General features: G+C 46.3%; 2 protein-coding genes across 4 annotated transcripts in view; one reads left to right on the forward strand and one right to left on the reverse strand.

Annotated features, from left to right (window-relative positions):
* Nucleotides 1-14,983, forward strand: part of INTS4 (integrator complex subunit 4) — a 94,724-nt gene extending 79,741 nt beyond the window's left edge. For both annotated transcript variants that reach the window (XM_056114763.1, XM_056114764.1), the window contains 6 exons: nucleotides 2,104-2,234; nucleotides 5,397-5,456; nucleotides 8,582-8,741; nucleotides 8,938-9,081; nucleotides 12,173-12,293; nucleotides 14,686-14,983. In XM_056114763.1, the coding sequence (XP_055970738.1) occupies nucleotides 2,104-2,234; nucleotides 5,397-5,456; nucleotides 8,582-8,741; nucleotides 8,938-9,081; nucleotides 12,173-12,293; nucleotides 14,686-14,864 (795 nt within the window). In that variant the 3' untranslated portion in view covers nucleotides 14,865-14,983. The remainder of the gene's footprint in view (nucleotides 1-2,103; nucleotides 2,235-5,396; nucleotides 5,457-8,581; nucleotides 8,742-8,937; nucleotides 9,082-12,172; nucleotides 12,294-14,685) is intronic.
* The window catches only part of AAMDC (adipogenesis associated Mth938 domain containing), a 37,132-nt gene continuing 23,818 nt past the window's right edge, over nucleotides 9,884-23,197 (reverse strand). The window contains exon 4 of one of the 2 annotated variants that reach the window (XM_056114766.1): nucleotides 9,884-9,968. In XM_056114766.1, coding sequence (XP_055970741.1) covers nucleotides 9,931-9,968 — 38 coding nt within the window. In that variant the 3' untranslated portion in view covers nucleotides 9,884-9,930. Of the gene's footprint in view, nucleotides 9,969-22,480; nucleotides 22,504-23,197 lie in introns of those variants that run through there. The other variant, XM_056114767.1, reaches the window with a different exon arrangement.

Raw genomic sequence — 23,197 nt, forward strand, 5'->3', positions numbered from 1 at the left:
GTCTCTTCTGTTCTGATTCTGAGCAGTCTTGATTTATTCTAGTGTTAGTGTTTAAATAGCTCCTTAAAGGTGGTTCTGAGCTGACTCCTTGGTGTCACCAATGGTGAGCCGGAGGAAGCTCATGGTGGGTGGGTATTTTCATATCTTGGGTGCTTCAGATTCCTCAAGACCCCTTCAGAAGTATTGGGCAGCATGTTCATTTCACATCACTTCAGGCTTGACAAGGTCACTTTCAGGAAGCAGAGGCAGCCAGACTTTCCCACTAATATTCTCTGACATTTTGCTTGAATTGAAGTTCTCAACCTTGCCACGTGGCTAACATTATAGAACAGTTCCGGGGATGGGGGGCGGGGTGGAGGAATAGCGCAACAGGTAGGGTGTTTGCCTTGCATGTGGCCGACCTGGGTTCAATTTCCAGCATCCCATATGGTCTCCCGTGCAGCGCCAGAAGTAATTCCTGAGTGCATGAGCCAGGATTAACCCCTGTGCATTGTCGGGTGTGACCCAAAAAACAAGGGAAAAAGGTCGGGGGGGTGGTAGAATTTAATAGCTCAAGCCATAAATGAGGTTCTTGCGTTAGGAGGTTTCTGGGACCAGAGAGCAGAGTCTGGAGCAAGTGGGCAAGAGTTGCCATTGCTGTGTGAGAGACACTGCTAAGCAGTGGTCTTGCCCCGTTGAGTCCTTTACATTTTATGATGCTGAAAATCAAAAGCTTTTTAATGGGGTTGGAGAGATAGTACAGCTGGTAGGACACTTGCCATGTATGCTGCCTATCTCGGTTTGATTTCTGGCATCCGATATGGTCCCCTGAGCCTGCCATGAGTGCAGAGTCAGGAGTAACCTCTGACCACTGCCAGCTATGGCCCCACATCAAAATTAAAACAAAAATTTAATGCACTGCAGGTGTGATTTATCAGATTACTTACCTTGAATGTGAGATTCCCTGGGTTTGATACACACACAAGTTATTTCTTTATTTTATTTATTTGCTTTTTGGGTCACACCTGGTGATGCTCAGGGTTACTCCTGACTCTACACTCAGGTACTACTCCTGGTGGTGCTTAGGGGACCATATAAAGTGCTGAAGATCAGACTGCAGGGTCCGCTGCATACAAGGCAAATGCCTGGTGCACTGAGCTATTGTTCTGACCCCTGGAAGTCTTTCTTTTGGAGAGAGAGTAACAAGGATAGGGTGCTTGCACTGCAGGCAGCTCACCCAGGTTCTCCACAGCACGACATATGGTCCCCTGGCACCTTCAAGGAGTGATTCCTAAGCACAGAGCCATGAGTAAACCCTGAACATCTCCAGATGTGGTCCAAGAAAACAAAACAAAGGCATTTTTTCATTGAGCAAATACTTTTCACAGGTGTGTGTGTGTGTGTGTGTGTGTGTGTGTGTGTGTGTGTGTGTGTGTATCCTAATTTCTATAAAGATAGGCACTTAAAAATCTTAGGGAAAAAAAAATTTTAGGTTAGGGGCTGGAGAGATTACCGGGGCTCAAGCACTTGCCTTGTTTGCTGCGCCCCGCATTGAATGCCTCAGCACTATATATGGTCGGTCCCCTTAGCCTGGCCAAAGTGATCCCAGGAATGATCCCTGGCACAGAGATAGGGTTATGCCTTGAGCACTGCTAAGTGTGCCCCCTCTCCCCACTTTCTTCTGCCAACTAATAAAAACCAAATCTCTTTAAAAATCTTTTGATCTTTTGATCAAAAATCGAGTGGCCGCCCACCTACGAGATAGTCGACTTCTTCGTCAAGACCCTGAACAATCGGTTTGAGGCTCATTGTGTTCCTGGAATGAGCAGACGCCTTTGGGCTACACTAGCAAGCTACAGGGACAAATGGAGACATTATTGGTGCCCGCTCGGCAAACTGATGAATAACGGGATGTCAAGTGATCTTTAAAAATCAGATGAGGATGAAAGTATAGGAGAGGCCAGGGATATGGTTCAACACACTGGTTGAACACAAAAGCTTTGTATGCAGAATCATTGGGCTTGATATCCGCAGGGTCCTCTCTGCAGTGCTGGGGGACACCCAAAGCACCTTCGACTTCTGTGTTAACCATACATGTGCTGATTTGGCACCTTTTTCTTATAGATCATGGAAGAGACCTACAAGATGGAGTTCATGTACAGCGGTGTGGAGAATAAGCAGGTGGTTATCATACAGCACATGAGGCTGCAGGCCAAAGCCTTGCAACTCATAGTGACCACTCGGACTACTCGGGGGTAAGCTATACTGCAGGCAAGGGCTGTGTATTGGTTTCATTGTGGCCTGCCCACAAGCTGACATTTAGCAGAGATCAGCGCAGGGCATTCTGCCCAGTAACCCTTCCCAAGGCCCACCTAGTGCAGACCCCTCCCGGGTTCTCCCTGGAGACCTTCATGGGACTCCCTCTGGTGCAGGGAATTTACTGCCATGCTTTCCACTTTCCTTAAGGGTTTTCTGCAGGGAACCCACCTCTTTTCCCCTTCTGAAGGGACTAATATGTTCTCTCAGCAATAGTTCTCTCAGCGAACAAAGCAGTCAAACTGCTTTGTTTCAGACCTGGGCTTCAGACCAGCCCTCGAACCTCTCTGCCTTGTTCCTGTGTATACTGTCAGAGTGACAGCAGCCCCTATCTCACGGACTATCTGTGAAGATTGAATGGTTTCATGAGGGTGCGTGTACTCCACAAATAGTGACTAGTAGGTTTGCTGATCATAAAAAATCGCCAGTTTCCATTGGCTCTAAAATGTACTTTAAAATACATTCTAACTCCTTGAGATGAGATCTTGCCTTTATCAACAGTATGGTTCTAACTGAAGGGACCCATTCTCAGCAGAATCAGTTTCAAGGAGAAACAGAAGTAGTGAACGATGCTTCCCCATCTCCAGAGAAATGTGTTTTGGGCTGTGACCACCTTTTCCTGGCAAGGGTGATGCACCTTCCAGGGGAATTGAGGATTGAGTCCTCTTCTGTGAGCCCTAGTGGAATAAAGAAAGGGACTAGGTAGTGTCCAGTGAGAGCTGACCTTTAGCCTCTGGCCATCAGGAAGTAAGACCTAGTTTAGTTGAGGATGAGGATCTTCCTGGCTCAGAGCGCCTGATGTCCCACATAGAAATAGCTCTCCGTGCCCTTTGCTAACTGCTTGTCTGGGCTGCATCTTGAGTGGGTTTCCTGTTGACTATGACCTCTGACAATCTGTAGTGTTTTCCTTCTTTCTTCTTTTGAGGGGGCTGCCTCATGGGCAGGTGAGTGTTGGAGATGGAGTATTATGCATGCTGAGCATCTGACCCCTAAGCCAGCTCCCTGCTTCTAGTTTTTTTATTTTGAATTTTTTTGAACCTAATGTCCAGCATCATTTATTGAGCCACATTGTTTTAGTCTAGTCTTCAAATTCTGACAAATTTTCCTCTCTTAAGGTTTTTTATTTTATTTTATTTTATTTTGCTTTTTGGGTCACACCCGGCAATGCTCAGGGGTTACTTCTGCCTTTGCACTCAGGAATCACTCCTGGAAGTGCTCAGGGGACCATATGGGATGCTGGGATTCGAACCCGGTTCGGCTGCATGCAAGGCAGATGCCCTCCCACCTGTGCTATTGCTCCAGCCCCACCGCCTCTTAAATTTTTTGAGTTCTCTCTCTTTCTTTCTTTCTTTCTTTCTTTCTTTCTTTCTTTCTTTTTTTCTTGATTTTACTCAAACTCTTTTTTTATTTCATTTATTAATTTTTCTTTTTGGGTCACACCTAGTGATGCTCAGGGGTTACTCCTGGCTCTGTGCTCAAGAATTTCCTGTTGGTGCTTGGGGGGAACCATATGGGATGTCGAGGACTGAACCTGGTTCAACCGCGTGCAAGGCCAATGCCCTACCTACTGTACTATTGCTCTGACTCCAGTCCTCTGTTTTTCTGAAGAGATTGTTTTGATGTTTTTTTGTTGGGGAAGGGTTTGATATTGCTAAGGGCTTTGGTATTGTCACCCAAAGGTTTTAGTAAGTCATTTAAAATGTCAAAAAGTGGGGCTAGAGCTGGTAAGGCGTTTGCCTTTTATGAAACTGACCCAGGTTCGATTCCCAGCATCCCATATGGTCCCCTGGGCACCATCAGGAGTAATTACTGAGTGTAAAGCCAGGAGTAACCCCTATGCATTGTAGGGTATAACCCGAAAAGCAAAATAATAATAATAATAATAATAATAATAATTAAATAAAATGTCAAAAACGTATTTCAAGGCTTTTTTTTTATCACATTAATTGGGAGACTAAAGATAATAGGGTAGATTGGAAGCACAAAATTTTTGGAGACAGAGAGCCCTGATCCCCTGATATTTCACCTCACTAAGAAAATCTACTTGTGTTTGATACACAAAAGCTAGAGCTTATCATTGATAATTCAAAAATGAGGTTACATATTCAGCCTACACACATGGTATTACCCAAATAACTAATTTTACCTTACAAACAGCTAGTTAACAAATCCATTGATGTAGTAAAGAAGGAAATAATTCTACCCCTACAGAAGAGCTTCAGAATACATCTCTCTCTCTTTTTTTTTTTTTTGCTTTTTGGGTCACACCCGGCGATGCACAGGGGTTAATTACTCCTGGCTCTGCACTCAGGAACTACTCCTGGCAGTGCTCGGGGGACCATATGGGATGCTGGGAATCAAACCCGGGTCGGCCGCGTGCAAAGCAAACGCCCTACCTGATCTGCTATCACTCCAGCCCCAATACATCTATCTCATTTTGAACGGATACTTAGTAGAACGGTCAAATTTGCAAACCACTATATCTCTTCCTAAGGAAGAAAAAGATAATTTTTGTACTATAGTTTATTCTTGTACTATAGTTTTATTTCGGGGTTGGAGCGATAGCAAGCGGTAGGGCGTTTGCCTTGAGCATGGCTGGCCCAACTGAGCTGGGTACGATTCCTCTGCCCCTCTTGGAGAGCCCGACAAGCTACCGAGAGTATTTTGCCCACACAGCAAAGCCTGTCAAGTTACCCGTGACGTATTCGATATGCCAAACAAGTAACAACAAGTCTCACAATGGAGACATTACTGGGCCCACTCGAGCAAATCGATGAACAATGGGAGGACAGTGCTACAGTGCTACAGTTTATTCTTAGTGCTTTCATGTGGGCTTAACTTATTGATTACCTATTATACACATTTTTGTTTTGTTTTGGGGCCACACCTTGTAGTGCTCAGGGCTTACTCTTGGCTTTGCTCAGGGATTACTCCTTGGTGAGGCTTGGGGAACCATATGGGAATTAAATTTGGGGTCGACAATGTATAAGGCAGGTGCCTTGTACCCACTGTACTTACACCCTCTGTGCTATTTCTCCATCCATTACTGGTCACATTTTTCAAACTTTTTTATTCTAGTTTTTTTTTTCCCTTTCTTACAGAGTTGACCCTTTATTTGGGATGTGTGAAAGATTTTTACAGGAAGTGGACTTTTTTCAAAGGTAAGAATTTCATCGCTCTTTTGCCTATTAAATGTAGAGACTAAGATTTACAAGTAGGAATCCTTGGTTTAATCCCTGAAACCAAGTTTAGCTATTGCTGTTTGCCCTTATTTGTGTGTTTTTTGCTAATAGTGTCTAATCTTCAAACTTAAACATACAGAATCAGAGTATTTAAAACATCAGATGTCATTTGGATTTAGCACTAAAAATGGGCCATCAAAAGACAAGTTTTGTCATTAAACTATTACTGAAAAAAAATTACAACTTGCTTGTTTTCCCCCACTGTTCTTAATCTTGCATATTTCTTAATAATTTAAAACAAATTATTCCATGCTCTGCAGGTAACTTCTTTTGCAGCATAGACATGCTACTGAGATATTTTTCAAAGCAACTTGGTTGTAACAGATACAGCAGATGAGCAGGGGTCAGAGGAGTTAGCAGTCTGTGTGCTGGCAATACCACAGTGGAGAGAAAGTGACTCAGGGATTGCAGAGTCGTGATTAAACCCCAGGATCTTTACCACACCCAAGGTTTAACTGAGTCTGTACTTATTCTTGTTTCATTTGAATGATAATTCCTTCTGTAGGGCTTGGGTGAAATATCACCCTTCAGCATCAGGTGCTGTACCCCAGCCAGTAATGTATCCTACATGGATTCTCTTAAGATACTTGTTTAAAATCTGAACCAATCTACTTTTGGTTTTGAATTTTTTTTAAATCAATGTATTATTTGAAGCATGAGAGATTGGGCCACACCCAGCAAGCTCTAGGGCTTATGTCTGGCTTTGTGCTCAGGCCTTATCTCTTGGACTCAGAGGATCATCTGTGGTACCAGGGATTGAACCTGGGTCAACCACATGCAAAGCAAGTGCAACCCCTGTCTTATCTCTCCAGCCCTTAAGAGTGCATATGTGAGAATTTCTCCCAGACTCCATGCCAGGCTAAGTCACCCGAGATACCCTGGAAGGGGGCAGGTGAGCCTGGCAGACCTCAGCAGCCAAAATCTCCATACTGCACAGTCACTGCCATGCTCCCAACCGGACCCTGCATACTCCTGGCTGGACTTAACTGCTTTGACCAGCCCCATCCAAAAATTAAAAATCTGATGAAAAATTCAGATATGCGTGTTTTGTGACTGAAATCTCCAGGCTTTCCCGGATTCAGAGATGGGCACCTTCCCCCAACTCCCGGTACTTCTGGAACCTCTTGCAGTGATGCCCATGAACTGTTTCTGCGCCATGTTAGGTCATACATGGGCCATGATCAAGAGACTCCTAAATAACTCCCGAAAGAGATCAGTAAGTGGCAGAATTTCTCCCTGATCCTGCATAAGGCCGAGTCATCCAAAGCACCTGGGGGAGGGTGGGAGGGGTACGCGTGTGGGTGAGCCCAGCACCCACCCAAACAGAGCTCCAGCAGCACGAACATCCACACTGCACAATCGCTGCCATGCTCCCAGCTAGATTCCACTGCTTAGAAGAGCCACATCCCAAAATTAATCTTTTGAAAAATGCAAGTATGCAGGTTTTGTGCTGAAATCTCCAGGCTTTCCTAGAATCCGAGATGAGCTACCTCCCTTCAACTCCCTATACTTCTGGAAACCCCGGCAGGCACGCACACACCCCAAAGCTCTCCTCTAATTAAACTTTTCATTCCAGCTGTATTACCCCTTAGCACATGGCTGCATTCTTGACCATGCTGTATCTCAAACTCTGAAACTCTGATAAACCAGGTATAATAGTCCAGAGAGGAAGGGATGTAACATAGAAGGCAACCAATCTTCATTAATAAAATATAAACACAGAATGCTTAACCTATAATAACATCTTAGTAATCTCTTATACAGTGGCTCTGTGGTGAGATGCAACAATTTTCACTAACTTTCTTCTAGAGAAACTTTTTTTTCGTCTTTTTAGAAAATTATAACATAAAGCAATACAAAATAAATAATTTTTAGGGCCTGCTATGGGGGCAGGCTTAAGTTAGAGTGGCTGGGAAAATTGGAAATAGTGGTAATGGGAAGGTGCAATGATGATGGGATTAGTGTTGGAATGTTGAATGTCTGTTACTAAACTGATGATTTAAAGTTCGGTCACGGTCCTCCCATTGTTTATCGATTTGCTCGAGCGGGCCCAGTAACGTCTCCATCAAGAGACTTGTTGTTACTGTGTTTGGCATATCGAATACATCACGGGGAGCTTGCCAGGCTCTGCCGTGTGGGCGAGATACTCTCGGTAGCTTGCCGGGCTCTCCGAGAGGGGCGGAGGAATTGAACTTGGGTCGGCCATGTTGGCCGCTTGTAAGGCAAACGCCCTACTGCTATGCAATCGCTCCAGCCCGATTTAAAGTTATAAAATTAAAAATAGAGTGCATACATATATACACATGCTCATGTGTACATACATAGAAAGTACATACATTTCAGCCACTGAACCACCTCCTCAGCCTGGTTGGTGGGGTCTTTGAGGTAGAGAGTCTGCTTTGGCACAATTGGGTTGTGGAGCTGTTTGGACACATACAACTTCTGAAGCACTAGAGTTCTTGTTCAGTTACGTCAAGCAGTATGTTCTGAATGCCTGCTCTATCACCATAGTTGGTGAAAGGGTTGAGCCTGCCTCTTCCCTGAGGGAGAACTTTGGGATCAGAGCTGTTTTAGAGTCTCAGTAAGATAACATCCTCTCTAGTCTCAAGGTTCCTGTCATTACTCTGAGTAGAAGTTCCGTTTAGACAGGTATCTTCTGCTTACTGTTAGTCAGCGTTTACAGGGAGCTTGGCACTTGGGAAGTCCTAAAGCAGCTATTTACAATCAGTTTGTCTAGGTGCCTCTGAGATAGCTCAATGGAGAAGATGCTGGCCTTGGATGTGGCCAGTGCATATTCAGTCCCTGTCGCCTCCTGATCCCTGTCAGGACTGACCTCTGAGCACAGAGCTAGGAGCAAACCCAGAGCACCTCGGGTATGGGCCAAAAAAAACAACCAAAAAATCAAAATGTCCCAGTGGTCCAGATAGTAAGCTCCAAAGCGTACTCAGGACTCAGGGATAGCGGGAACAGACTCTTGGCAAGTCTGCAGACAGCACTGAGGAGACAGCCTCCAGACCCCGCGGTCCATCTGTGCTTGTTTCCAGGTGCTTTGTTGCTGACCTGCCACAGCTGCAGGACAGCTTTGTGGACAAGCTTCTGGACCTTATGCCTCGACTTGTGACATCCAAGCCTGCAGAAGTGGTCCGGATCCTGCAGGCCCTGCTGCGCCAGAGCAGCTTCCTGCACCTCCCACTCCCAGAGCAGGTGGGCTTGGACTTGGCCCTCAACCTGTGTGTTTGTGTGTGTGTATGTGTCTGTGTGTCTGTGTGTCTCTGTGTGTGGAGAGAGAGACAGAGAGGAGAGAATTGGGGGGAGGGAGGGAGAGAGAGAGAGAGGGGGGGGGGGGGGGGGAGAATGAACCAGTTGGTTTTAGAAGTCTATCTTCCTTCCTTGCTTCCAGATCCACAAGGCCTCAGCCACCATCATTGAGCCCGCAGGTGAGTCCGACAACCCTCTGCGGTTCACCTCTGGGTTGGTGGTGGCCCTAGATGTCGATGCAACCCTGGAACACGTACAGGACCCTCAGAACACAGTGAAGGTCCAGGTGTGTTGAGATTGCCTTTGTATCTTTGTGGGTTGGACCTGTGTGTCTGCTATCTCTCTTCAGTGTCAGAGACCAGGGGACCGAAAAAAGGGATGAGTCTTCATGGGAGAGTCATGGTTCAAAGCCAGTTCTGCTGCTGAGTCTGACCAGAGCAAATTCATTTCTTCTGAATTATTTATTCTCTTTGGTCCTCGTCCTGCTTTTCCTGCCTGTCCACCTGTGGTGGGCTGCTGGAAACAGGGAGCTCCAGCTGTCTTAGTGCTCAGCATACCTCCAGCTCTCCCAGCTCCTTCCCACTCTGCACACAGGTTCCTTTCAACCCTTACCTGCCAGTCTCAAGAGTTGGAAGAATATTGAGAACTCACCACCTAAATCCCACCATTTATTTACTTGTGTTTGGGGGCTTCACTGGCTGTCCTCAGGGCTTACTCTTCATTCTATCAGGCTCAGGGATCACATCTGGTTGTGATCAGACTATTATATGGAGTGCTGGAGATCAAAGCCCACTCAGGTACGAGCAAGGCAAGTGCCTTATCCACCATCTTATTGCTGCAGCCCCAGATTCCATTATTGTGAACCTGACATGTTTTATGATGTTTTTTCCAAGTGATTATTTTTCTTTTGTAAATTGGGAACATCAGCACATTTTCGCCCAAATACTTTAGCATACTTATCATTAACTGTTAAAAAAATTTTTTTAGACCTGTTAACCCATTTCTTCCACATTTCACCTCTAGCAGTTGCCAATCTGTTTTGTGTTACTTGTGTTTCAGATTGTACAGATAAGTTAGATCACACAGCATTTGTTCTACTTCACTGAGCTTAATGCTTTCCAGGCCATCCTTGGTATCACAGTCGGATCCTCTGCTTTCTTCTGATTGGGGATCCTATCACAAGAAGGATAGGATTGATGAGCCCCATTAGATGCATCCATTAAAGGGCCCACTGGCTGCTGTGAGGGCTGCAGTGAATGGGATCCTAAAATCCTGGGCTCTGCTCTTGCTGGGTCTGGAGCAGTTTTGGTGTTAGCCTTTCTGAGATACCAGGCTACTCTCTGCTGTGACTACAGCAGCTCACTTTCTCCCTGGCACTCTCAGGCTTCCGCCCTCCACATGGTCACTTCTGTGTTTTACAATCAGCTTTTGGGGGGATTGTTTTGGGGCCACACACTGTTGTGTTCAGGGCTTACTCCTGGCTCTGTGCTGAGGATGCAGGGGACCACATAGGGCACTGGATACTGAACCTGGGTTAACTGTGTGCTGCCCACTGTCCTGTCACTCTGGCCCTGGAAATCAGCTTTCTTCAATGTTGTAAGTTATTGTGTTGCAGTGGTAGTTCCTTGGTGATCTATGATATTGAACATCTCATCATACACCTCTTGACCACTGGTTGTCATGTTTGGAAAACTGTATTTTGGGGTGTCTTCATTTTTAAAGGAGTATTGTTTGGCTTTTTTTTTTTTTTGCAATTGAGATGTGTTCTTTATATAGTTTACATATTAATTCCTTATCAGAGATAGTTCTAATTTTTTTTATTCTGCAGGCTGCCTTTTTATTTACCAATTTTTTTGTTGTGCAAAAACTTGTATTTTAATTAAATTCTAGTTACTTATTTTTCCTTTTGATGTAAGATACAGGCATATTGCCAAAATCAGTGTCAAGGTGTTTAGCACTTGAGTTTTTTTGTTGGTGCTTTTTATTTATTTATTTAAATAAATTTATTTATTGAATCACCGTGAGAGCAGTTACAAAGATTTTGGGTTTAAGTCTTGGTCATACATGATGAAACACCAGTCCCTTCACCAGTGCACATTTTCCACCACCATAAACCTCAGTATACCCCCCATCCCACACCCTCCTCCTACCTGTATGTCAGATGATTTCTACCTTACTCTCTCTCTACTTTGATTACATTCAATATTTCAACATCGGACCCACCATTATTATTTGGGATTTTCCCCCAACACTCACATCTGCCAAAATGGGAATATTAGACAATTTGTTTTCTATTGCTGATTATGAATAGCATATGATGTCTCTATTCATGTCATTATTTGGAATTCTGAAATCTTAATAATTAAATCTGGAGGGATTTCTGCCAAAAGCTGCTGGGTTACAAGATTTGTTTTTGAGTCTCTGGGATCATGGTTTAAGCCGCTTGTTGAGTAGCCAGAGGGCTTATTTGTGGGTGGCGATTCGGGGTCTTGTTGGGGCAGGGGAGGAAAGTGTTGGTTTTTTATGGCTAGTTTTCTAGCTCAAAGTTTTTTTTTTTATTTTATTGATTCACTGTGAGATATAGTTTCAAGCTTTCATGTTTGAGTCACAATCACATAATGATCAAACACCCATCCCTCCACCAGAACACATTCTCCACCACCAGTATCCCCACCTTTTCCACCCTCGCCCTGCCTCCATGGCAAATAATATTCCCCGTACTCTCTCACTACTTTGGGGCATTATGGTTTGCAGTGTAGATACTGAGAAGTTATCATGTTTGGTTCATTATCTACTTTCAGCACACATTTCCCATCCCAACTGGTTCTTCAAGCCATCATTTTCTCAGTGATCCCTTCTCTATTCCAGCTGTCCTCTCTCCGACCGCTCATGAGGCAGGCTTCCAATGGAGCAATCTTCCTGACCCTTCTATCTACTTGGGTGTCAGTCTCATGTTGTGTTATCCTATATTCCACAAATGAGTGCAGTCCTTCTATGTCTGTCCCTCTCTTTCTGACTCATTTCACGTAGCCTGATACTCTCCATGTCTCTAGCTCAAAGTTTGAGTATATTGTATGTGATGTGGAATAGTGGTTCAGTTTCATTCAGCTGCATTTGACTGTTCAGTTTTTTCAGTACCATTGGTTAAGGAAGAGTCCTTGGTTCCTTTGTCAGTAATTTGTTGCATGCACTTAACATTCTGTTTCTGTATTGGGCTGGCCCTGGAATCCAGAAAGCACTCAGCAGGTGCTGTGTTGGTTAGGATGGGCAGCATTGCATCCCTGTGAAGCTGCCTCCTTCCTTTCCTCTTGTTACGACTTTTCACGAAAGGTCCTGTGATAATGTCACAACCTCTTGTCTCTGTTCTCACCTCTCAGGTCTTATATCCTGATGGCCAGGCTCAGATAATTCACCCCAAGCCTGCTGATTTCCGGAATCCTGGTCCGGGGCGACACCGGCTTCTCACTCAGGTGTATCTCTCCCACACCGCCTGGACAGGTAGGAGCCATCCCTTGACATCCCATGTGCCCTTAAGTATATGGGGTTTTCTTTTACAGTTTGAATAGTATGTGGTTAAACCAGACTTGGTGAGAATTTAACTGATTTCTTAAGAAACTTAAAAGTGCATATTGGGGACTCAGAACTTCATGAACTTATTTGGCTTATTGCCCCTTTTTCCAGAAAAATATTAGCCAACACCCCCTGATTGCCAGGTTTCCTCTACCTCCTTGGATGGGTCGAAATTCATAGGATCTTTGATGGAATTGAGACCTACGGAAAGGCTCTAGGATTTGTCCTGATTCTACTTCTGACAGGCTGTATCATCTTGAACAGACCACCAACTTCTTTTTTTTTTTGTTTGTTTTTTGTTTTTTGGGTCACACCTGGCGATGCACAGGGTTACTCCTGGCTCTGCACTCAGGAGTTACTCCTGGCAGTGCTCAGGGGACCATATGGGACGCTGGGAATCAAACCCGGGTTGGCCGCGTGCAAGTCAAACGCCCTACCCGCTGTGCTATCTCTCCAGCCCACCACCAACTTCTTAATCTGTTTCCAAACCTTCAAAATCAATATGAAGAGCTGGAGAAATAATACAATGGATAGGCACTTGCCTTGCAGATGGCCATCCTGGTTTCATCCTTGGTATCTCATATGGTGCCTGGAGCAATGCCAGGAGTGACCCAACCCCTCCCACCTCCCAAAGAAAAAAATAAAAAGAGGATTGAAGAAGTGGAGAGAGAGCGAGCAGTGGGGAAGATGCTCGCCTTTAACAGTGACACAACCTCTTGTCTCTGCTGTCACCTCCCAGGTCTTATATCCTGATGGCCAGGCTCAGATAATTCACCCCAAGCCTGCTGATTTCCCTGAACCTCAGCCCCTGGGCAGAGCAAAGAGCGAGCCCTAAAGCCCAACAAGACGAGGATGAGGCTCCCAGCCTTGTCCTATGGCATCTCTTTACTGTCACACTGTCATTTGCACTCCCAGCCTCACCCTGTCTGCTAGACCTTGGTGCCCTGATGTGTCGATCTGTTTTGTGTTACTTGTCCTTCAGATGACTCGTGATCATACAGCATTTATTCTCCTTTAGTCACATGCAGTGTTTTTGTGGGATGTCTCTCAAGCCATGCTCAGGGAATTTGGGGGCTACTCTTGGCAGCATTCAGCCACAGGGCTGGTGCTTCACTGCTGGTTGCTGCTTGCAATGTCAGGGGCTACCTGGTCCCTCTGCTGGTGCTCAGGGGTCCATATGTTGTCAGGAATTGAGCCCATCCAGCTCTTGTGCAGCCTCCCTGTCCTTCTAGTTTGGTGGGTCCCCAAGTGGGTGGTGCTGGACATTGCAAGAGCACAGACAGCTGAGGGGCTGGAGCTGGGCTTCCCTTTGTTCTCTCAGAACAGGAACAGTGCTCAGTGACTTGGAAAATGGTTGAGAGGTCAGGTGCATTTGGGGGCTCTGTTCCAGTCTGCCAGGCTGGGGAAGGAATGGTGAGGCCTGCATGGGAGGCGTAGTGTCAAGAAGGCAGAACCAGCCTGGAAGGTCGTGAGTGGTCTCTAGCCTCACAGCAGGTTGGCATCATGCAGGTGTCCCTATTCTGGACAGTGTCCCGTGTCCCTACTGCCTTTGCACAGTGTGTGGGGTATCTCCTCACTGTTACCTGGCTCCTGTCCTAGCACAAGCTGATCCGTGCATTAACCTCCTCTCCCACCCCCACCGTATTATTATCCCGTCAGTGTCCCTGAAGGAGACACCATGTTGGAGGAACCCCACAAGTGGTGAAAAGTGAACACAGGCTTTGCACGTGCCCTTTCCATCCCTTGTTCCATTGATCCACTTCATGGTTGGATTCTGCTCTTTCTGTTCTCAGTATGAGGCGCTTGTCGCTCATCACCGGGCCACGACTGCCTGACTACCTCTCTTGAGTCCCTGTTCTCCCCTCCCTTTGCCCCTTCGGATGTGGATGCTGCATAAGCCCCCCCCCCAGCAGTTCTGTGTCCCGAGGGTGGGGGAGGCCTGTTACCTGCATGTGCTGGGTGCCCTGGTGCAAAGCAGTGGGAGGGTAACCACAGACTCAAGGCCCTGGCACTGTCACGCAGATCAGTGCTTCCTCGGGCCACCACAGGGTCCTAGGCTTGAGCAGGGGAAGGCTCTTGGGCTGGAAGGCTCTGGAAGAGGGGTGTGAGCTTTATTAGACATGGTAGGAGTGCAGGTGGAGAAACTGCACAGCAGACTCAGGATCAGTCTTGGACTAGGAAGGGAAGGATGTGAGCGCAGATAGAGAATATTCTGGAAATCTTGCTGCTTCCATCGCTGCTACTGCTCTGTATGAACATTTCATCCAGCAGTGGGTGCTGGCTTGGTCTTTGATGTTTTTACTGTTTTCTTCTTTTCCAGAGCCATGCCAGGTGGAGGTGAGGCTGCTGCTGGCCTACAGCTCGGATCCACGCACCCCTAAGGCCCCTTGGGCGGAGGGAGGTGATGTGACCCCACAGGTGGAAGCCAGCATCGAGGGCACCATCCCCTTCAGCAAGCCAGTGAAGGTTTATATAATGCCTAAACCCGCCAGGCGCTGAGCTCTGTTCCATGATGTATGGCATCAAGCACAGAATGTGTTACTATGTTTCTAAAAAATCAAAACCTTTGGGTCCACTCTTTTATCCCCAACCTTCCCTCAATAAAGTGGATAACACACCAGGCTGTTCAAATCCTGGCATTTCAAGAAGACTAAATGGCAAGGGTCCCACTTTCCCTCCCAGGATTACTGGACTGGTGTCTTGTCAAAGATTTCTTCACTAGGGCCAGGCCTAGAACTGCTGTGATAGAAAACCTTTTCCCTGGCAGCTTCTGACTGTCCTACAGTGTTCAGCATCTTGCTGGCATTCTTACTTTAACCAGGGAATGGCTAGGCCAGAGAGTGAGTTCTTCTCCTCCCTGAGGGGAATGCTTGCACAGCCTGTCATCATGGTGATACCTCAAATAGCAGCAGAACCGTATTTTAGAGAAGAAACAGGGCTTGAGGAAAGTGGGAGCCAGTCATAAGCCATGGAAGTCTCACTCCTTGCACGAAAGAGTACAGAGTTGGAAGAACTGATTATGAACCCAGGGCTTGATGCACAAGAGGACCAGTCTTCCCAGCCCAGGACCAGAGAGCTTGGGGTTAGGCCACAGGCTATACATGCAGCAGGCCTCAGTTCCAGGGAGCACTGCTGCCCCTTTGAGGCAGAATTGCTAAGAGGGCCCCAGGGGACTGGAGCGATAGTACAGTGGGTAGGGCATTTGCCTTGCGTGCGACTGACCTGGGTTTGGTTCCCAGCATCCCCTATGGTCCCCCCAGGCACCACCAGGAGTAATTCCGGAGTGCATGAGCCAAGAGTGCATGAGCCAGGAGTAAGCACTGAAGCACTGTGTATCACCAGGTGTGACCCAAAAAGAAAGAAGGAAAGGGGCTCGAGCGATAGCACAATGGGTAGGGCGTTTGCCTTGCACGCAGCCAACATGGCCGACACAGGTTCGATTCCCAGCACCCTATATGGTCCCCTGAGCACTGCCATGAGCAATTCCTGAGTGCATGAGCCAGGAGTAACGCCTGAGCATCGCTGGGTGTGACCCCAAAAGCAAAAAAAAAAAAAAAAGAAAGAAGGAAAAAAAAAGAACCAAAAAAGGGCCTCAGGGCTCCTAACAGACAAAACTCAACCCCGCACACCCCCACCAGGAAAAGAAGTATGGCTGTGATGTACAGCAGTATAGTTTCAGATGTCTGGTAAATGCATCAAAGCCTTAAGTGTTGATGCCATTGTAAACATGTCAAAGTTGCATCCCAAACTGCACCTTTGACAAAGCTTATGTTTCTGTAGATTGAAGAAAGGGAGATTATTTTGCCAGAAGGTAGGGCACTGATCTTGCACACAGCTGACCCTGGTTCCATTCCTAGTACTCCATTTGGTCACCGAGTCCTGCCAGGAGTGACCGCTGAATGCAGAGCCAGGAGGAAGCCCTGAGCACTTTCAGGTTTGTTGCCCCTATCCCCTCACCCCAATAAGAGAAAAATTTGATATGTTCTATATTAGGAGGTGCCCACTTGCCCTGTTGGCATGTTAAAGCTGAGGTTAAATAGCTCCCAGGAGTTTGCTGAGAAGGAATTCCAATACCACGCGGGGCTAAGCCCTGCCTTAGTTCCCACACTGAGAGAAACAGAAGGATCTTGGTTTCTCTGTATCTGGTTGCACTTCGACTGCAGCGGACCTTGTGGCACACAGGAGCTCTGCTGCAGTGGCTTGTATTCAGGTGCTTGTGTGTGAGCCTTAGAGGGCTCAGTGAGGCCCAGGGTGGAGCTTGTCCATGCAGAGCCTCCTTCGGGGGCTGCTCTTGGCTCCTGTGTCCCTCACCCCCAGAGCAGCTAGCATTCTCCATTCAACATCCTCCAGCTTTTCTCTCACAGTACTTTAGGGAGCATTCTGTTTCCTTTCTCTGTTGTGAAAGGCAGGGTTCACACACACTTGATTATGGTTGTCATCAGGACCACACGTGGATTGTGGGGCTCACATCCATATGGTGCTCATAGGCTACAGTGCTCCTGCTCACATATGGTCGCCGCAAATCCCCCATTAGTGGCAGTGGGGGCCTGTAGCCTGATATGGGGGAGTCTTCAGTGGACTTTCCACTGCCTGTGGCACAGCACTGCACCTGTCGTGCCCCTCCAGAGCTCTTGCCTTGATCCTGCCCCCGGTGCCCTTCCTGACCACATTCCGTGAAAGCCCCAGTCTGGTTGCGCCTGACCTCTTCTGAACCTGCCCCACTGTGCACTCTCCTGGGCTGGCTCCCTCTCCCTTTCAGACATTTGACCAAACCTTGAACCCTAAGTAACTCTTCAGGTCATCTTGCTCTGCTTCGGGACTCACTTGGGTTCTTGCGGGCTTAATGTATCACATCTTGCTCTGAGGTTTACTTTTCTTCAGATGCAGTGAGAGTTGCAGAGGAAATGGTAGTCCTTAGGGTAGGCAAAGCAACAAAGGGAAGCAGGGAAAAGTGACAGGTAGGTTTAGGTCCATTGGCAACCTCCATGCTATTATTTGCAACAGATATGTATCTGGGTGGGAGAGAGGCTGTGTGGCAACTCTTGCTGCTCCTTTCACATACCAGGTAAGGGAATGGTGAACAGGCATTTGACTTCAGAACACACTGAGTTTCTGGAGTTTCTGAAGGATCTTTTCATGTGTCTCTGCCATGGCTGATTCCAGCAAACGGAATTATGAGTACATAGTGCCCCTGCACTCTGGGCGGGTTCGTGTAGGAACCCTCCATCTACAAGAAATGAAGCAGGAGCAGACTGCATGCTGTGTACAAGGACACAAAGGGTTTGGTGACTAAGACCTGGAACTAAGCATTAGTACAGGGAAATAGAGTTTTCCTCTAGTTCTGCATGCCATGAAAAACAGGTTCAGAAGTGGGAGCTGTTTAGCACCAAGTTCTATATAGAATTTAGTGCCTCATCCCCCCCCCCCCACAACCCCCGGCAAAAGATGTTTGGGGGCTAGAGAGATTGTACAGCGTGCTTTCATTGCACACAGCAGACCCAGGTTCAATCCCAGCATCCCATATGGTTCCCTGAGCCAGCAAGGAATGATTCCTGAGTGCAGAGCAAGGAGTAACCCCAGAGAATTGCCGGTTGTGGCCCAAGGACAAACCAAACCCCAAAACACAAGAAGATAGAGGCCCCAGGCAGAAAATATAGGGGATAAGGTATTTGCCTTGTACAGAACTGACCAAGTTTGATTCCCTGACACAGTGGTATAGTCTCTCAAGCTCTGCCGGGAATGATCCCTGAGAGCAAGAATACTGAACACTGGGATCTGACAAAAAAAAGTATATATATGTGTGTGTATGTATATATATAAAATAATAATAAATAGCATAGAAGGCCCAGAACAATGGCTCAGAGGACTAAGGGATGGCTTTATGTAGAATGCCTGGCTTCCCTCTCCAGCACCACAGGATCCCCTGAGCGCTGGGATGTATAGCCCTAAAGCTAAGAGGTAAAGAGCTGCATGAAATCCTAATCCTCTCAGTCACTTCCTTGCTCAGTGAATCGGAAAACATCTGATGGTTGGGGAAGTCTGTAGCTTATGGCCCAGCCATCTCATAGTAGCTAATCAGCCTATGAACTGGGTCCTCTCACATCAGACGTTCAATAGGGAGGATCAGATGATGCTATCATGGGGGATGAAAATAAGCTTCTGCAGACTAGGTTCAGCCAGCGCAGGGTTTAAGCAATCTTATTTATTTACCAGTGCAACAAACACTGCCTAGAAATGGTTAGTCATCGTATTGCCTGATGTATGGCGAATTCATGATTCTTATCACTGTTTTACTCTCAACTGTGACTTGGTCCCGTGGATGCCATCCCATATCTTCCACCCTGAAGAGATCAATTTGTCCTTTCTGCCATCACAATACTGAAACTATAATGTTAGCACTCCATCACTGTTTAACAGCTGAGCCAACAGCTGAGGTTTGGAAGATTCATTCCTTTATCCCCCTTGGCACACCCAGTGCTCAGTCCTAAGACACCTGGTACTCTTATAGACAGGCACAAAAGGAATTAATGAATAAATGTGTCAGAGAAGGGGCCAGAGTGATTGTACAGCAGGTAGGGGCTTGCCTTTTATGCAGCCAACCTGGGTTTGATTCCTGGCATCCCATATGGTCTCCCAAGCCTGCCAGGAGTGATTCCTGAGTGCAGAGCCAGGAGTGACCCTTGAGGAATGGTGACTGTCACACACCCCGAACCCTGCTGAAATAAATGTGAGATAATTACTTTGAGCTCCAGTGTTCTATGAGGCTGTGAAAAAATCAACTGCTAAACGAAGAATGAAATCCCATAATATAAATCTGATTGGCTTTTCCCAGCAGTCCCACGAGTAGAATGAGATACCAATAGCATCCATTTGTTGAGAGCTACTCAATAAATACCAGGTAGCAGTGTGTCACTTTCTCTGAATCACCTCAGAGGACCACAGAGATGTTCTACTGACCGGTAAGTACTCTGATGCCAGGAGGTTTGGGGTTTCTAGGCACTTCCAGAAACTGCAGTGTCACTTGAGCACAACCAGATGTGGACAAAATGCACAAAATAAAAAAAAAATACCAACAATTCAAAGTGCTAATTGTTGGACGAGAACACTGAAGCTTTTGTCAGGGTCTTGAGGGACATTTCCCAGCGGTGGTCAGGGGCTCCCAGTTCCGTACTAAGGGAAACTTGTGGTTCTGGGGATCAAACCTGGACCTTCTGCATGGAGTCTGTTGAGCATCTCTCTGACCCTGAGAATGGCAAAACTCTTGGGGGGAAAAATAGGAATCTCCAGTCACAGTTGCAGGAAGTCAGTAGAAGCTGAGCTCAGAGGTATACTTGGCAGCAGAGACCATGAAAGGTCTGATACCCATTGCTGGCTTCTTTTAACCAAAACCACATCAGCCACAGCTCAAAGCCAAGGCCTATCAGTAAAGTGGTGGAAAGTGAAAAATATGGATGCTGGTAAGATTGTAGTTCCACTGGTTTATTCTACGGCTACCTGATAGCCTCTAGAACAGGTCTCCAGTTGCAGGTGTGTGAACTAGAGATGCACCTGCTAGCCCACGAAAAAGGTCATTGTCACTTTATGGATTCAGGTCTGATGTTGAGATGTTTAATGCATTTTGATCTGACTTTTGTGCCTTTTTAGCACAGTGGTACGGTGTTTGCCTTGCACGTGGTCGGCCTGGCCGAGCCAGGTTCGATTCCTCCACCCCTCTCAGAGAGCTGGCAAGCTAGAGAGAGTATCTCGCCTTCATGGCAAAGCCTGGCAAGCTACCCGTGACATATTCAATATGCCAAACACAGTAACAACAAGTCTCTTGATGGAGACGTTACTGGGCCCGCTCGAGCAAATCGATGAACAACGGGAGGACAGTGCTATTTGTGCCTGGCATTAGGAAGAGGTGTGTCTTTTTTTTTCGTATTGTATGTAGCTGTTCAGTTTTCCCAGCACCAGCACCACTTACTGAAGAGGCTTTCCTTGCCCCACTTCATATTTCTTGCTCCTTTATCAAAGATTAAGGGACCAAATATATGAGGGTCTGTGCCAGGATATTCAACTCTATTCCACTGAGCTCCAGGTCTGTCTTTATTCCAATATCATGCTGTTTTAATTACTGCTGTTTTGTAGTACATTTTGAAGTTGGGAATGTGATGCTTCCCATCTTTTTCCCAAACTACGGCGCCATGCCTCCCCAGGAGGGAAAGGGTGTTGCTCCCTTCCGCCACCCCTTCCCCCCGCCAGCCCCCCCTCCCCCACCCCCCCCCCCCCCCCCGGCAGAAAGGTGGCCGCTGCCTCAGAGCTTATAGGAAAGCCAGGTACGAGCTGTAAGCGTCTCATGGGAAGGAGGGCGGTACCGGCACGTCCTTCACACCCTGCTGAGGTCGCGAGTTACCCCCCACGAGTGGCTCTCTGGCATGGCCATAACACCAGGCACACAGAAACCAATCTCGTAATTTTCTGGCTCTTTGCAGAAATCCAAAATCGTGGCTGCGTGACATTATATGATTCTCATAACCAACTATAGAAAACAAAATATTTCACAATGCGTCTTCAGCAATTCTGACTGTTTGGGGGGAAATTCTAAACAATAATGGTGCATCTTTTGTCAAAATAATGGATGTAATCAATCTAGAGAAGAGTTAAGTAGAAATCATTTGCCTCACAGGCATTTGGAAGGGTGGAAGGGAGGGTATACTAGGGTTCTTGGTGAAAAATGAGTACTGGTGAAGGGAAAGGTGTTTGATCATTGTATGACCAAGACTTAAACCTGAAAGCTTAGTAACTTTGCCCACAGTGATTCAATAAATAAATAAAAAATAAATTAAAAAAAGTAAGGTGGAGTTCATGCCCAATTCAATCAGCTAATCAGTGGCTGAATAAATAGCAGTACTCCAACAACAACAACAAAAAAGAAATGGTGAACAATATATAGAGACAACCAATGGAGTGCAAAAATTATTTACTCAAAACCTAACTGATAAGAGATTAATAGCAAAGATATATAAGGTACTGGTAGAACTTTATAAGAAAAAAAATCCACTTTCTTCAAAGAGTTTAGAGGAAAAAATAAACAGAAACTTCCTCAAAGAAGAAATAAAAATGGTCAAAAGGCACATAAAAAATACTCTACCTCCTAATCATCAAGTAGATCCAAATCAGAACAACAATGAGACTGGTCTATGTCAAAAAGAACAAGAACAACCAGTGCTGGTGAGGATGTGGGGAGAAAAGGGACTCTTTCACTGTTGGGAATGCTGACTTGTGTGGCCCTTTGGAAAAACAATCTGGGTATTTCTAAAAAAAAACTAGAAATGGAGCTTCCATAGGACCAATCAATACCACTTTTGGGAGTAAACCCTGGGGGCCCAAAAACATACTTCTATGTTCATTGCAGCACTATTCACAGCCAGAATCTGGGAACAACCTAAGTGCCTGAGAACAGATGACCGGATAAAGAAACTGGTACATCTACACAATGGGATATCTGCAGCCACCAGGTAAAATCAAGTCACGAGATTTTCTTATAAATAGATGGACATGAAGAGTATCATGCTGAGTGAAGTGAATCATAAGGAGAGGGGAAGACAGAATGACTGCGCTCATTTGCCGGAGATTAAAAAGAAAAAAACATAGTAAGAGACTAATTCCCAAGGACAGTAGAAGCAAAGGCCAGGAGGATTGTTCCATGAATGGAAGCTTGCTGCAAGTGGTGAAGGAAGGAGGGCAGCTAGGATAGAGAGGTCCATTATGACAGTGATGAAATGATCACTCTGGACAAGAACTGAGTGCTGAAGGTAGGAATGCTGGAAGCAGGTAAAGGATAAACATGATAGCCTTTCAGTAGCTGTATCACAAACCATAATGCCAGAAAGGAGAAAGAAAAGGAGGGGGGCAGGAGGAAAAGTACTTGCCATAAAGGTGGGGAGGGGCATGGCTGGAGAAAAGGGGGACACTTGAGAATCCCAAACAACTATGTAACTATCATGGTGATTCCAAAAAAAAAAGTCATTGTCATTTAACATGGTTCACGTAGATCAGGTAGTAGCACAGCCCCATGTAAATTGTTATTCCTGATAGTGTTGCTTATTTCTGCCTGAGTGATGTGTGAGTCCTGTTCACTGGCCTCCAGTTCACTGGTCTGTTGGTAGAGAATGGATGGGAACACTATTTCAGAACAAAAGCTGAACCAGGAAGGGACATTCATAGGCATTAGGGCCTTGAGTCCAGGCCTTTGCTTCACAGTGGAGGAATATGAGGCTCAGAGAGAAGTGTGGGTGGGGCTAGACTTGGGGGTTGGGGGTGGGGTCACCTCTCACTGTCACTTCACTTGAAATACAGCCCATGGTCTCTGCCATCTTTTCTGGCTTATTTTCCCAGATAGCAGACCCTGGTCATGTATTTGTTCATTTGCTTATGTTTCCCATAAAAAAAAAATGAACACAATCCCATGATGGCACTTTTTACTGCTGGGCTCTGGGTAGGTAATAGGCATTAGGGAACAAGTGAGCTCCCTGTGCACAGTATCACCTTGCCATCACCAGGGAGGCCCCAGTGATCCCTTGGAACACAAAGGCAAACCCTTGAACCAGGGTCCTGGTACCAAGTACTAGTTAAGAGTTAACCCCCCCCCCCCCCCCCCCGCACACAATACGTCCCTAAAAAAGAAAAAAAAAAGGTTTTACTGCTATTTTTCTGGATTCCATAGCAGTACCTGGACGAAGGAATGTGGTTAAAGGCAGAAGGTATCTCCTCATTCCTGTGTCTCATACCTGTAGCACTGTGGGCACCAGTAACGTCTCCGTTGTGAGACCTGTTACTGTTTTTGGCATATA

This window comes from Sorex fumeus, unplaced genomic scaffold (assembly GCF_029834395.1).
Source record: "Sorex fumeus unplaced genomic scaffold, SorFum_2.1 ptg000026l, whole genome shotgun sequence".
Classification (NCBI taxonomy): Eukaryota; Metazoa; Chordata; class Mammalia; order Eulipotyphla; family Soricidae; genus Sorex; species Sorex fumeus.